Genomic DNA, 13,247 nt, shown 5'->3' with positions numbered 1-13,247 from the left:
CCCCCGAGCACCCCTCCTGGGCATATATTCCAGGGGAAGCCATACTTGGAAAAGACACACGCACCCTGTCCACGGCGGCACCATTCACAGCGGCCAAGACATGGAAGCAGCCTCAGTGAGCGCCGGCAGATGACCGCATACAGACGTGGTGCACACAGACAACGGACCATTACTCAGCCACAGACGAGAATGAAGCAGCGAACCATGAATTGCTCTGGTTGGGGTGGATACATACAAACAAGTGTCAGTGTGACTCTGAGCAACAGGGACGACTGTTTAGAGAACATAAGGGGAAAACGTGCAAAAGGCAAAACATGCCATGATATATTTGGGAATAAATCTAATAAGTGCACACTGTCCATAGAAGAAAGGATTTCAATTGGACTGAAGATACAGAAGGAGATCTAAGGAAACGCAAACAGATGCCAAGGCATTGATTCTTCCAAGACTGACTGGTGAAGTGCAGGAAGAGTGATTCCAACCAAACCCTCAGTGAGACCTTGAAACACGGAAGGTATCCTAAGGGTCATGTGGAAGTACTAACGCTTAAGAAGACAATCCTAAAAAAATGACGACAGAAGACTTTCCCTACAGATAACACAAGCTGCGATGCACCAGTGCCCTTGTGAGGGAAAGACACGTAGTAACTGGCAATCTTCTCAACAATCTTATGAGGTGGGTGTAATTATTAACCCACTTTCAAGACAGGGAAACCTAGGGAAAAAAAAAGCAAGCTGCTTTGTTGGATGTGGAAGTGGCAGAGCTGAGATCTGAACCCAGGCCCGGGGCTCTGGAGTCTCTGCCTCCGAGCAGCATACGCTGTGACTCATCTTGGCACAGGAAGCTGGTGGTCGGGAAAGAATAGAGTCCCAAGCAGGTTCCCGTGCAAATGGAAAATCTGATTGCTGACAAAGCCGCATTTCCAGTAAACAGGGGAAGAATATCTTGGTCCATCAATGGTTCCAATAACTGGGTATATTTTTGGAAATGAGTTAAGATCCCTGTACCCATTCTAGGGTTGCTACAAGTGACCACAAACGTAGCAGCTTGAAACAACACAAGCCCACCGCCTCCCAGTTCCAGGAGAAGGCTGAGGGGCTCCTGGCGCCTCTGCTCTGGTCTCGTGAGGCAGAAAGGTGAGGGCCAGACTCTCCGAGGCACGCTTTCAGCTGGCGGACAGCGTCCAGTTCCCTGTAGAGCAGCACCCCCGACCCTGCTGGGGGTCACCTGGGCCCTCCCTCCCGCCCTGCACCGCTCTGAGCCTCTCTGGCCCCACCTCGATCACTGTCTTCTGCCTCCAGCCAGACGGTGCCTCTGCCCTTGATGTAGCCACGTGCTTAGACTGAGCTCACTGCCTGCGTGATCTGAGATACCGGCCCTGCTTCACAGCCACCGATTCTTAACTTCAGCGACCTCGGCAGACTCTCCTCTGCCATGTGATGTATATATTCACAAAGTCCGCAGGTGAGAGAATGGACCTCTCCTTGGGGGAACATTCTATTATAATCCTTATACCATAGGGTATATGACAGCAAATTTGAAGTGGATTAAAGAGTCAAAATGCATAAAACAAAACTCTCAATAGTAATGGCAGAAAATAAAAGAGAAGACAATATATTTTATAATCCTGGGGGAGTGAGGACCTTCCTTAGCAAGCTTAGAAATCATAAAGGAAAAAAATGGAAGATAATGTTCTCAAAAATTAAAATACTGGATAAAGAGATTAAAGATAAGCAACTAGGAGAAAGCCCTTGCAACATATTTGACAAATCGTTAATAGACAGAGTTCATAAGAAAATGAATTTCTATAGATCAAATTAGCAATAATGTGATCGAGTAATTCACAGAAATGTAAACACAGATGGCCCCTGACTGATGATGGGACGACTTACGATCTTCCGATTTTACAGCGCTGTGAAGGTGATGCACGTCCCGTGGAAACCATGCTTTGGATTCTGACCTTTCCCAGGGCCGTTGCAACGCTGGGCAGCGGCTCCCGGTGAGTCATGTGATCACGAGGGGAAACAGCCAACATTCTTATAACCTCTGTGTCCTGACAAACCATTCTGCAAGAATTTCACTTTCAGGGCAGTATTCAATAAATTGCATGAGATATTCAACAAAGCCTGTTATAAACTAGGCTTTGTGTTAGATGATTTTACCCAACTGTAGGCTAACAGAAGTGGGTTTGGTATATTAGATGAATTTTCAGCTTATAGTATTGCCAACTTTGATGGGTTCATCAGGATGCAACGTCATCATAAGCCAAGGGAGCTCTGTGGTGGATTTCCGCTTCTAGTAATGACTCTCTACCAAGCCTGCTTCAGGCTATCAGGGAACCAGGAGGGCAGGGAAGGGTTATGGGGCCAACCCGGAGAGGAGAGAAATGCAGAGAACTGGGGACATTTGGACAGGGGCCTCTGCCAATTCTAGGCTGGCCGGTCAGAGGTTAAGAAGTTGAGATCTTTCAACAGCCTCACAAAGAAGCCAGGGAGACATAAACCGCACCCCGGGCTCACCGCAGGGAAGGGCTTGGTAAGACCCATGCTTCTGGGTGGAGCCCCTTGGGCTACACCCTAGGAGTGGGGGTGAGCTGGACACAGACCACCCCTCCGCAGACGGAGGCCCACCTGAGTGGACTACGGATGTTCAAGCAGGCAAGGGCACCGCCTGCCTACCGAGAAGCGAGTGTCGGCTCTCTCCAGAGAAAACGACCATCTTCGGACTCCAGTCAGTCCTATCAAAGTCTGCATAAAATATCTGGTGAAATAATAACCATGTGAATTCCACTAATGGTTATCAGACCTAGCCTTTAAAAGAACCAAAATAAGTATGTTCAACAAAGTTAGGAAAAGAATGGTGAACTTCAACTGAGAATAGGAAACTAAAAAAAGGATCTAAGTAGAAACTCTAGCTCTGGAATTTACAACCATTAAAATTAAGAATGAGTGTAACAGGTTAGACACAGCTAAGGAGAGACTTGGTGAAGAAGAACTTAGATTAAAAACACAAGCGGAATCAACACAGAACATAGGAAACACAGTTAGAAGGGCAGGAGTACACCTGTTTATACGTGTATATAAAATTATAGTCTCAAACAGAGAAGAGAAAACTAGGCAGAAGTTAAAATAGAAATTCTGATACTACAGTCACCAAGGAAAGGACATCCATAAATAACTGAAAATCTTCCTGCAAAAGAATCTTTAAGCCCAGAGAGCTTAATCTACCAAACATTTCAGGAAGAAGTAATTATTAGTATTACACAAATTCTTCCAGAAAACAGATAAAGAGCGAACACTCCAGTTTGTCTTGTGAGACCAACAAACTTTGATACCAAAATCTAATAAGATCATCACAATGAAAGAAAATTGTAGCATAATGTCATTCATAAGCATAGATGTAAAAATTCTAAGCAAAATATTAGTGAACCAAAACCCAGCAAAAAAGGTAGACAGGAATAAGTCTTCATGATCAAATGAGGCTTACTCTAGAAATGCAACACAGACTGAGCATTAGAAAACCTATGAAGTCCACTGCACTAGTAGAATAAAGGACAAAATTCATATAAGTTTTTATCTCAAAAGACGGAAGAGAGGCATGTAAGAAACATCCATTTATAATTTTAAAAAGAAAAAGAGACTTTTGGCAAGGATAGAAAGAAATTCCCTAAATGTGATAAAGGAAGTCTATGCAAAAGTCAATTCTCTTTCTCAGAAAGACAATTGAGAAAGATTGTGAGAAAACAAATTTTAAAAATAATGTCATTTAAAATAGCATTGTGACATGTCAAATTGCTAGCATTGTTGTTCAGTCGCTGAGTCATGTCTGACTTTTTTTGACCCCCTGGGCTGTAGCCCGCCAGGCTCCTCTGTCCATGGGATTCTCCAGGCAAGAACACTGGAGTGGGTTGCCATTTCCTCCTCCAGGGGAACTTTCCAACGCAGGGACTGAACCCGAGTCTCCTACATTGCAGGCGAATTCTTTACTGCTTGAGTCACCAGATAAGCCCAATTCTGTACAGAAATCCAAAAGGTGATTTACTAAAACAGTATGTTCAAGTGGTCTTTTAAACTCCTGAATTTTCCTCTGCGTTAAAAAAGAAAATCACCTTTATTCCTCATTTAGATCGACATACATCTAATGTCTCTGAAATGCCTCTGCTCTGTCATTTGTTTGACAACAAATGCTTCAATTGCTTCTACCTCAAAACAGTCCTTCCTCAACAGGGAAGGAGATCTTTTCTGGCTGGACCACAGTAGAAAAGGAATTGCAAGTGAGGCTTAGACTGTTTGACACTCTTTTCTGAATGTGACGAGCACAATAAACGGTCATCAAACACTTCTCTCTTCTGACCATGCTGACTCACTCTCTTTTACCATCTCTGTGTTTATTTCTGCTTTTTCTTCCTCAGTTCCATGAATTCAGCGCTTAGTAACTGCCAGTGAAGTATGCCTTGACAGGATAGGGCCCAGGAATGCAGCCTTCTTACTTTCCTGGGAAACGATACTCCATCACCCAGGCTAACGCTTGATCACTGTCCTTGTCCACCAATTCTATAAGGTAGGACACAGCCAAAGTTGGTTTTTAGCTTTTGTTCCAGCTTTTTTGAGAGACCCTTAGACAGCAAGATCAAACAAGTGAATGCTAAAGGAAATCAACCCTGAATATTCATTGGAAGGACTGAAGGTGAAACTCCAATACTTTGGCCACCTGATGAGAAGAGCCGACTCATTGGAAAAGACCCTGATGCTGGGAAAGATTGAGGGCAGGAAGAGATGGGGACGACAGAGGATGAGATGGTTGGATGGCATCACTGACTCAATGGACATGAGTTTGAGCAAACTCTGGGAGTTGGTGATGGACAGGGAGGCCTGGTGTGCTGTGGTTCATGGGGTCAGAAAGGGTCGACCATGACTGTGAGACTGAAGAAGAACAGCAATTATTTACTCATTTGGATCCATTATTTTTGGATTTTAAAAACTAATTTTAAAAAAGACTAAAATTAAAGACAAAACTACCTTAAAAAAAAGAAATCAAACCGAAAGAAGTGAGAACGCATGATCACATCCCTTCTCCACGGGCGGCAGGGAATGAGACCCAGCCCCGGGTGCTCAGACTGGCTTTGAACCTGGCAGCGCGGGTCAGAGTTCGGAGCCCATGTGCCCCGCGGCTGGACCCCAGCTTCACCCTCTGCCCGCGTTCGATGACCAGCAGCCACTTCAGCGGCGCAGAGGACGCTTCCCAGAGCAGCTGTGGTGATGCGGGGGGCGCTGCGCTTTGGGACGTCAGCGGAGCACGAGATTGAAACCACACAGCCGGCGCCCGGGGACCCGACCCCACCGCTCGAGTGCAGTCCAACACAGAGGGACTCTCAGGAGAGCAGGGATGGAGCCCAGAGCCCACTCCCCACGAGTCCCTCTGAGTTACCACGAAAGTGGCTCTGTGATCTCTGTGTATGGTTTCCAGTGGTGGTTTTGGGTACAAGTGGGCTGACTTGCTTTGCCACGAAAATCTACTAGAATTACGATTTACAAGGCATGGTTTGATGAAATGCACGCTTCAAGTGTTTTTCAGAAAACAGGGGCAAGAATTCAAACTCTCATTGAGACTAAGATGTGGCCAAAGTTAAATGTGGTTCTGTCTCTCATAACAACTTAGATTTTACAACAATGTATCACACCAGCTGTCTCTTGGGAACAAAGGAATCAGCCTGAATTTTGTAAATAAACTGTGGTTATTAAAGCTACTTGAAAGAAGCCAGAGTAATAACCATTAAACACGAAAAGTCAGTAAAAGTCTTTGAATGGTATTTCTGTTGCAATTATTATTCCCGTTTTCATAATGTGCTTAAGGATAAAACACGGTTTTGAGCTGTTGGGACTTTTGAATAGATTGCACGGCAGATCCACAGCAGCCAAGACTGTGAAGTTTTAAAATCCATTATGGAAAATGGAAATTAAAAGCTTGAAAATCAGTAAAAGACAGAACTGGTCTTCCTTTTGATAAATGTCACGATTACTGCTTAACTGATTGTCTGCATCACGTCTCTGTCCGGGAGGCTGCCCGTGACCACAGGTTTGCAGGTCGCCCTGGTGCTGACGGAGGGGTTTAAGCGCCGGCCAGTGACGGCTTTACACGCGCAGACGCTGGTCCCCCTGACGCGCACCTTCTCCCTCCCGGGTGGCTGGGCCCTGTGGGAGGCCCACACATTCTTCAGGAATAACGATAATGTGGTAACAGTGGACAGCAGAAGGAGCTGGGCTCAGCTCTCGCCATCTCTCTCACTTTACCTTCTGCTGCTGGAGGGATCTCTCTAAGGACGCAATCACATAACACTAGGCAGTTAAAGAAAGAAGTCCTCTGCGGCTGAAAACTGCCTTCTGGCCGGTGACTGAGCCCCGACCGCGATCCAGGACCGGGCACCAGGGTCCCAGCAGAGCAGGGCAGACAAACAGCCGGCGGAGACGCAGGTTTGAGGCTTCACTGCTTCTCAACGGATGGAACGAGATTAGCTGACGTCCTGGTCTCTCGTCCTCACCGATGGGACCCTCGGCCAGGAGGCTCCCCGCCGCCCCCGGGCACCCGGAACCTGTTCTCCGCACGTCCCCTCATCCTCACCAGTGTCCTTCCTTCTGCGGATGCCCGCCTCACGGGCCCCTCTCCTGGGTCAAGAGTGGGAACCACACACGCTCCATCCGCGCTCCCTGGCTCCTGACGTGTTCCACACGCATCCTGCTGCGATGTCCACACGGACCCTGCGGGAAGGTGTGGCCACTGACCTTCTGGGAGCCTGATGTCTGGGCCAGTTAGGGCCTGGACTGGTCCCGTGACCCATCGTGAGCGAGGTGGGCCCTCCCCGCAGGCCGTGCTCGTCCTGAAGCCTCCCCCAGCCCTTCCCCCTGGGCCTCGCCGGGGGTCTCGGGACCCCCTCTGTCCCCTCCGCAGATGCACACGATCAGCCCCGAGACTGGCCACTAGACTCAGCAGGTTCCATCCTGGATGAACGGATGAGTCTGGGCCTTGCCTGCTGTGAGGCTGGGGCTGAACCGTGGACCGTGCGCAGCGCGTCACGACACACTTCAGGACAATCTACGCACAGTCTAGACCGCGGGGCCTGGACACTCCAGAGGGGGACGAGACCGGCCAGCTGCCGAAACACGCCAGCCAGAGAACCGCTGAGGCCTCCGGGGCAGCCTGGGGTCTGAGCTGAGGGCCTGGCCGCAGGCTCCGGAGGCCCTGCCCAGGGGGAGCCTCCCCCGCGGTCGGGGAGACGCCGGGCAGGGCCAGGGTGGCAACCTCCCGCCTCGTGGACCTGAGCCTCGCAGCCCCTCAGGAGGAAAAGCACATCCTCAAACCCCAGCCCGGAGCCGCACCCCACCCCTCCGCTCGCCTGCACTGGGAGCCCCTCGAGGGCGGAGGGGGACCCGCCCCTCCAGGCTTCTTCTCGGCTCCCGTCGCAGGCCAGCACTCACGCTGCCCGGGAGTGACGCGTGCAGGAAAGAAAGGATGGTCCTCTGTGGAAAGCACCGCACTGCATCTTACTGATGAGAGTCCACGTGCCAGTTCTCACTGATTTATTTAAAAGAATCTTCTGGGAAACTGAGTGATCCAGGTGATCAAAGCTGTTCACACGTTTGAGACTGAAAATGCCCGGTTCAAAGCAGGGGCTCTGTTACACGTACGGTGTTGTCTATATTATGTATCAGGTCCAAGGCTGACATTGAGTGGTGCCCCTGTGATAAACAGATCCTGGCTTGGCACAGTGCTAAGAACACTGGTAAAATCTTAGACTGTTTCTTTTCTTCCCTTCTTTTCCATAATTTACTGAATTACTTTGGCAAAGGCTTGCAGATTGGATGAGACACCATTTCTCCCGGAAAGGACACTTGGTTTCACACACAGGCTGAGCCTGAGTGACGTTCAGCACAGATCCAGGCACAGCGCGGTCAACGCGGCGGACGGTGACACTGGGGTGGGTGGCCCGCCTCCGTCACGGGAGGTCACGGGCTCGCCGAGGACTCCATCTCCTCGCACAGCGAGAGGTCTGCTCAGAGCCCCGGCCTCCCCCCCACCACTGGAGTTCTGGGACGCTCGCTCAGATCTTATGGGGAATCAGATATTACTCACTCCTGGCGTGGAGAGAAATGATGCTTTTTAGAATTACTTCCCTGTTGTTGTTCAGTCGCTCAGTCGTGTCCAGCTCTCTGTGACCCCGTGGACTGCAGCACACCAGGCAGCCTTGTCCTTCACTCTCCCCCCGGGGTTTGCTCAAGTTCACGCCCATTGAGTCGGTGATGCCATCCAACCATATCATCCTCTGTCGCCCCCTTCTCCTTTTGCCCACAACGTTCCGCAGCATGAGGGTCTTTTCCAATATGTCAGTTCTCTGCATCAGGTGGTCAAAGTACCTTTGTACTTTGTCAGCAAAGTGAAGTCTCTGCTTTTTAACATGCTATCTAGATTTGTCATAGCTTTTCTTCCAAGTAGCAAGCATCTTTTAATCTCATAGCTGTAGTCACTGTCCAAAGTGATTTTGGAGCCCAAGGAAATAGTCCGTCACTGTTTCCACTTTTTTCACATCTATTTGCCATGAAGTGATGGGACTGGGTGCCATGATCTTAGTTTTTTGAATGCTGAGTTTTAAGCCAGCTTTTTCACTCTCCTCTTTCACCTTCATCAAGAAGCTTTGTAGTTCCTCTTTGCTTTCTGCCGTTAAAGTGGTATCATCTGCATATCTGAGGCTGTTGCTATTTCTACTGGAAATCTTGATTCCAGCTTGTTACTTCCCTATTTATGCGTTAAAGGAAAGATATGTCTCTGTCAACTCCAATATTCTTGCCTGGGAAATCCCATGGACAGAGGAGCCTGGCTGGCCACAGTCCACGGGGTTGCAAAGAGTCGGACACAGCTTAGGAACAGCAGCAGCAGCCTGTCTCTGTAAGGCTGGCTCAGAGAGGAAACTGGCCTTTTCTAGTTACACCGGTGTTATCCTGATGCCACTTAAGGGGCAAATTAACCCTCTGCAGCCACGGGTTCCCGGGCACTCGGGGACCGACCTGCCGAGAGGGAGGAGCTGGAGTAGAGGCCGATGCTGGCGAGGCGGGTAGGGGCGGCTGGGGTGCCAGCCATCGAGACCCAAGGAGGAGCAGCTTTCCGTGTTTAAGTAAAAACACACCTTTTAGAATGCCTCATTCAGCTTTTTTGTTTTTATAGAATTAAAACACATGAATTTTTCTTAAATGAAAAACAGAAACAGTTTAAAAATTTTTTTAAGGCAAGATAAAAAGGATGCCCAGGAAATTATCCTTTGTAATTCTGCCAGTTTCAGTTTTGATTCTTTATGCAGCTAGTATCAGGATAATAATATTTGGTTGAAAAGAGAAGAGAAGAAAAGTTTCAAGAGGCTGTTCTGCACACATTTTGGTTGATTGGCTGATGTCAGGTTGACTACTGTTATTTTGCAATTGCTTTGACAGATGCAAAACAGGAAATCACAAACAATTTTGACACTTTAAATACCCTTAAACACCCTCTGAGCACACACATCATGAGACCCTGAAGACTGTAAGTGACAACACTTCTAATTATTTTTGAGTGCTGCTATTAGTGTCACGAAAGGAAAGGTCAGATTCAGATAAAACAGAAGTTAAATCAGATTAAACATAGATGAACTGAAGAAGTGCCACGATTTGCTCTTCAGTTCTACTGAAACAACTGCTAAGCTACACCCTAGGATCTTGTGGAAAGAACCCAGCATTTCGTGGCTGCGAAGATTATGAAATATTCAGCTTTACCCAGGGGTATTTCCTGACGTTTCTTTGGTAAACTGGAGCCTAACAGAAGATATCAGGAATTAGTGGAAGAAACAGTCTAGAAGCCTATTGTCACTACGAAGATGAAAGCAACTTTGATGATCAAAAAGAAGTCAATAAAACAAGACTGAAGTGGTTCCTGAACCCTTCCCTATTGTTCATCTGGGATTTCTTCATTTCCCTACTCTCCATCTATTATGGGGTTTTGTGTGTGAAGTCCTGCCATGAATTAGAGTGATGTCAACAGAGTTTTACCTTGAGTCATATTTTATCACAAACTGGAGGAGGCCCGGTCCTTCAGGGAACACGCTTCCTGCTCTTAAGAAACTTGTCATCTTCTCCTAGTTCCAGACATCCCAGCCAGCTGGGGTGGGGGCCCAGCTGACCTCGGTGATGGCGGGACCTGGGCCAGCCCCCGGAAGGCCATGCTGCCCCACACGTGGTGTTTTCACCTGCGGCCACGCTGGCTCTGCTCTCCAACCACAGGGAGTTAGCCACTCCCTGGTTCCAGGTGTCTGGGGTGGTGGTTTTTTTTCCCTGCCATCCTTAATAATCTTTCCCTGTCATTGCTATATCGATTTTTAAACTAGAAATGCTGTAACTTAAAACTGTCATGACAGGAGCAAAGGTTTGGAATTCAGATCAACCAGGGTGTGACCCCACCCCCCGACCCGGGACTGTTTTGCGGCTGGGTGACCTCGGGCTCGTCACTGAGCCTCTGTGAGCTGCAGTGCACCAGCTGGGAAACGGGAGTGCAGTGCTGGCCTTAAATGGTGATTATCAGGATAAATGAACCAATTCGTGTAATGCTTCTTGTGCAGTGCCTCTCATCTTGTAGGCCTTGGGTAAATACAGCTACAACTCATTTTTCATCCTAGAATCATATTTTGTGATCCTATTGCCTGTCCAGCATGGACCCCATACAAGACATATCTACACTGACATAACGTAGACGTCCATGACGCGTCCACAATACACATGATGCAGCGTGAGCATCAGACAAGCGGAGGGCACCCCGGGAGGCCAAGTCCACTCAGTGAGTACTCACACCACACAGCGTCCACCAGGCACTCACGCCCGCCACTTCGTGCGGCCCCCTACCTCGGGGTCAGGCTGCCCTGCTGGCTCAGCGGTAAACAATCCGCCGCCAGTGCAGGAGACGAGGGCCCGACTGCAGGGTGGGGAAGATCCCCTGGAGAGGGAAACGGCTACACACTCCCGGATTCTCGCCTGGGAAATCCCAGGGACAGAGGGGCCGGAGGACGGTCCGTGGGGCAGCACGAGTCGGACACGGCTGAGCACACGACCTGGGGGCCTGTTTGCCAACAACTCCAGCGGCGATGCAAGTCTCCCCGCTCGCCTTAGGTCAGGGCTGCTCTTCACGGGGTCGAGACCACCGACCGACATTCCTCTGCTGAAGGGGCTAGGGGAACCTCAGCGTCAGCGTCTGCCCACACCCAGGGCGGGTTCTGCCCCGCAGGCGCGCAGTGCTGGGAGCATCAGCCACGCTGCAGCCTAAGGCCCAGGGCCATGCGTCTGTAAACAGTTTCATTAAGACCCCTGATATGTATTGATACTCTGTGTACTTTTTAGTTTAAAATTAGTAAAATTTAAAAGACTTGAACGAAAAAGACACTTTCATTTGAAAATAAAATAGGTCATTAGCTATTGTCATAGCTAATCATCCTGGTTATATTAGGTCTGTTTCATGAACATAATGGAAGAAAGAAGGAGAAAATTAAAATTCAAGAGAAGGCGTGATCCGTGTCTCTAAGAACGAGGGTGTCCCTTTATCCTAAGAAGCAGCTCCTGTCGGCCACACCCCCAACACGCACCTCCCCTCCTCCCCTCCTCCGGGTCCTGTAACGCCACCCCCGCCAGGCGGGCCCTGATTGGTCCAGGCCAGTTTGCGCCCCTCTGTCCTCTCACCGGGGATTGGATGGTTTCAGCTGGGCATGTGACCTGTTCTGGCCAATGAGATGCAAAGGATGGTCTTGCCGCGGGCGGGGGCGGCTGCTCCCGGGAAAGGCGCGCCCGCTGCTCAGAACTGGACCCCAGAGCCCAGCAGGCCCCTCTGCCTCTGGGTGTCGCCAGGTCTGCTCAGGATGCTGGGCACTGCGGCCGCCCTCAAGCTGGTTTAGGATGAAACCAGCACAGGACACAGAGACGCGGGGATGAGGGAGCGGGGCCGGCGCAGGGCTTCCGCCCGCAGGCCGCGGGTGACAGGCCCCGTGGCTGTCCACGTGCTGCGGGGCCGAGCATTCTGCCCCTCGAGGCCACCGCATCCCAGCCGACACAGGACGGCCGCCATCCCCGAGCCCCTGGGCCTGCAGAAAGTCAGCAAGCGAAGCGGCCACGTGGGCAAGTACCTGCTCCTGTGACTCCAGTTCCTTGTGCTGTAGCTTCTTCTCTATGGATCGCACTTGTTTCGAGCGGTTTTCCAGTTCTTCTTGTAAAGCCTGAAAAGGTGTAAGACAAATAGAAAAATATTAAAAATTAGCACCCTTCAGGAAGGAGCTTTACCACCTGAACTGGCGTCAAAACGGCCTCAGATGTCGTCTATTACAGTCATTCCAAACAGTTCAGGCAGAAAAAAAGCTCAGTCTTTCAGTACTGGGCCCAGATGTTCCCTACTTTAGCAATAACTAGTGTTAAAAATTCCGAACTTACAAAACAGACACATTAGCAGGTGTCGATTCATCTTATAAAAATATCTCCTCTGTTCCCAGCACAGATGCACAAGCATGTGATAAAGCCTAAAACGACTGCTAATTGAAGTAGTTCGACCAGTACACCCCTGAGGTGCCCTTATACTCGGAACAGTGCCGTGGCCGCAGGAACCGAAATACGGGACCAGCACGGCACTTTTCAACATTGTGCTATGGTAATCTGAGTAAGTTACGGTGACCTTAAAGGCATTTCTTTATTAAGCCACTGAGGATAGCACTGAATTTGAAGAACCCGCAAGAAGCAGACAGAGGGGAACTCTCTCAGTTGCCAAGTAGCCTTCAGGTTCCTCTGGGGGAACCCGGGAATGACAAGGTTCAATAAAGAACACTGTATCAACCTCTTTACTATTTTAAGTAAAGAGGTGAAATAGAAGAGAAACAGGATCCATTGGAACAATCCCACGTGATGACAGATACAATCCACGGGGAATGACAGTGAGCAGAGCACCCGGATGGGGCAGGAAGATGCTGAATGAATTCTCAAAATAAAATTCATTCAGGGAAGACGCCCGGGTTTCTGCTCCAGGTTAAGACCTGTGTAGGTCCTTCAGATGAAGCAGTGAAAGAAAACAGGTGAAACAACTCCCTGCTCTCACCAGCTTCTATTACACTGGGGGACAGACAATATGCAAACAGTGAGTATATAATACATGTAGCACAGAAGGAAAACAGTGCATTGAAGGGGGTTCTGGAGTGGGTCGTGTGA

General features: G+C 49.2%; 1 protein-coding gene across 5 annotated transcripts in view; it reads right to left on the bottom strand.

Moving 5' to 3' along the window:
• The window catches only part of CEP112 (centrosomal protein 112), a 306,787-nt gene that overhangs the window by 12,377 nt on the left and 281,163 nt on the right, over window positions 1-13,247 (bottom strand). For all 5 annotated transcript variants that reach the window (XM_065908690.1, XM_065908693.1, XM_065908692.1 and 2 more), the window contains one exon: window positions 12,182-12,271. In XM_065908690.1, coding sequence (XP_065764762.1) covers window positions 12,182-12,271 — 90 coding nt within the window. The remainder of the gene's footprint in view (window positions 1-12,181; window positions 12,272-13,247) is intronic.

Source organism: Muntiacus reevesi, chromosome 18 (assembly GCF_963930625.1).
Source record: "Muntiacus reevesi chromosome 18, mMunRee1.1, whole genome shotgun sequence".
NCBI lineage: Eukaryota > Metazoa > Chordata > Mammalia > Artiodactyla > Cervidae > Muntiacus > Muntiacus reevesi.
The sequence above is the reverse complement of the archived record's forward strand: the minus strand, read 5'-3'. Positions and strand labels throughout refer to the sequence as shown.